Source organism: Nannospalax galili, unplaced genomic scaffold (assembly GCF_000622305.1).
Source record: "Nannospalax galili isolate Female #2095 unplaced genomic scaffold, S.galili_v1.0 scaffold1600, whole genome shotgun sequence".
In the NCBI taxonomy this organism is placed as follows: Eukaryota; Metazoa; Chordata; class Mammalia; order Rodentia; family Spalacidae; genus Nannospalax; species Nannospalax galili.
The window spans coordinates 7804-9666 of NW_008346116.1; the positions used below are offsets into that span (position 1 = coordinate 7804).

Here is a 1863-nt window from a genome sequence, read left to right on the forward strand (position 1 = left end):
TGAAAATTTTAAGATCGTGCAGATCACCCCTAAATACAATTTTAATTTTAGTTGAGTATGTACCAAGAAGGGAAAGGGTGCCCAGAGAGATAGCTCAATGGTTAAGAGCAATGACTGTTCTGCAGAGGACCTGGCTTCATTCTTAGCACCCACATAACAGCTTACAAACATCTGTAAGGACGGAGCCAAGATAATTCTACACCCCTTTCTGACCACAGGCATTGCACAAAACAGACACATTTACACACACGTGGGCAATACATTCATATACATAAAATAAATTTTTTTTTAAAGGGGAATGGCGGCATCACATAGTTCCTTTGATCAGAAATCTTTGGGGAACCTCAAACCTTTTTTCCATGTGGCTGAATTAATTCACGTTTCCTTCTCCACGTACGTGGCTGCCTTTAATTCACATCCTGATGGAGACTGGTTTCTAGTCCTCCTTCTGGTAAAGGATCATAAGGCGACGTCTCATTTTCCTTGAATTTCCACTTCACTTGTGATTAGAAATGCGAACATTTGTGCCATAGAGCTGCTTATGCACATCCTTTTGTTTCCTAAAATGCTATGCTCTTTCACGGGCTATAAATCAGCTTATCAGCATTCTTATATGCAGTTGTTTCTATGTGTAGATACTTTACAAAGCAGTCTAATATGATAAATAGAGATTTTGGAAGCCTGAAATTTATTCCAAATAACGAGGAAACCCCCAAGAAATTAGTATATCACAGATTCCCATAATAATTCTAAATTTAAAATTAGTATTCTGGTGAGATTGAATAGCTGCTAAAGGGGCTTGCTACCAAAGCTAAATATCTGAGTTCGATGCCAGCGTGCAGGTCGTCAAATATTGACTGCCCTGTTATCCAGGGTGGGATCATCCTGCATTGTTGAGGAGGAACAAGATGAGCTCAGCATCCTGCAGGTTACACATATTGCCTGACGGCCATTGACTGTCATCAGTACCCTGAGAGTTCGACATGCACACTGAGAACCGTCTCCTTTCAGAAGTCCAGCCCCATCCTGTTATGTAGCAGGAGGACATGCAAATAGGGCTCCCTCTGCTCATGAAAAGCAGCCCAGCCTTAAAAGGCAGCTCTGGCAGAGGAGCCCAGCCCTGCACTCCCAGGTGTTACCATTTAGTGATCAGTACTGAACAGATTCACTATGGAGTTGGGGCTGAGCTGGGTTTTTCTTGTTGCTCTCTTGAAAGGTAATTTGTGGGGAACAAGAGACACTTAGTGTGCGAGTGGATGAGACGGAGACCAAAAATGGAAATGTGTGGCAGTTTCCTGACCAGATTTCCCTCTGTTTGCAGGTGTCCAGTGTGAGGTGCAGCTGGTGGAGTCAGGGGGAGGCTTGGTGCAGCCTGGGGGATCCCTGAGACTCTCCTGTGCAGCCTCTGGATTCACCTTTAGCAGCTATACCATGCACTGGGTCCGCCAGGCTCCAGGGAAGGGGCTGGAGTGGGTCTCATACATAAGTGGTAGTGGTGGTACCATACGCTACGCCAACTCCGTGAAGGACAGATTCACCATCTCCAGAGACAATGCCAAGAACACCCTGTACCTAGACATGAGCAGTCTGAGATCTGAGGACACGGCCATGTATTTCTGTACTACAGACACAGTGAGGGAAAGCTCCTGTGAGCTCAGACACAAACCTCCCTGCAGGGATCTCGGGACCAGCAGGGGGCGCTGGAACAGGCAGAGCTCTGGATCATCATCACCAAGCAGGTGCAGAGGCATCCAGGGCTGGACTCCCCCTGCCTGGGCTGCATCTCCTCGTCACAGCACAGATTTCCCAGAGATTCTCTCTACAGACATGCACGCAGCAATTTTTAAGTGTCAAAATATCTGA

The 1863-nt window shown here is 46.3% G+C and overlaps 1 gene segment (V, D, J or C); it reads left to right on the top strand.

Moving 5' to 3' along the window:
• Positions 1-1130: 1130 nt before the first annotated feature.
• LOC103741711 lies at positions 1131-1863 on the top strand. The segment is given in 2 exon segments: positions 1131-1216; positions 1322-1863. Coding segments are annotated over 2 exon segments (588 nt in total).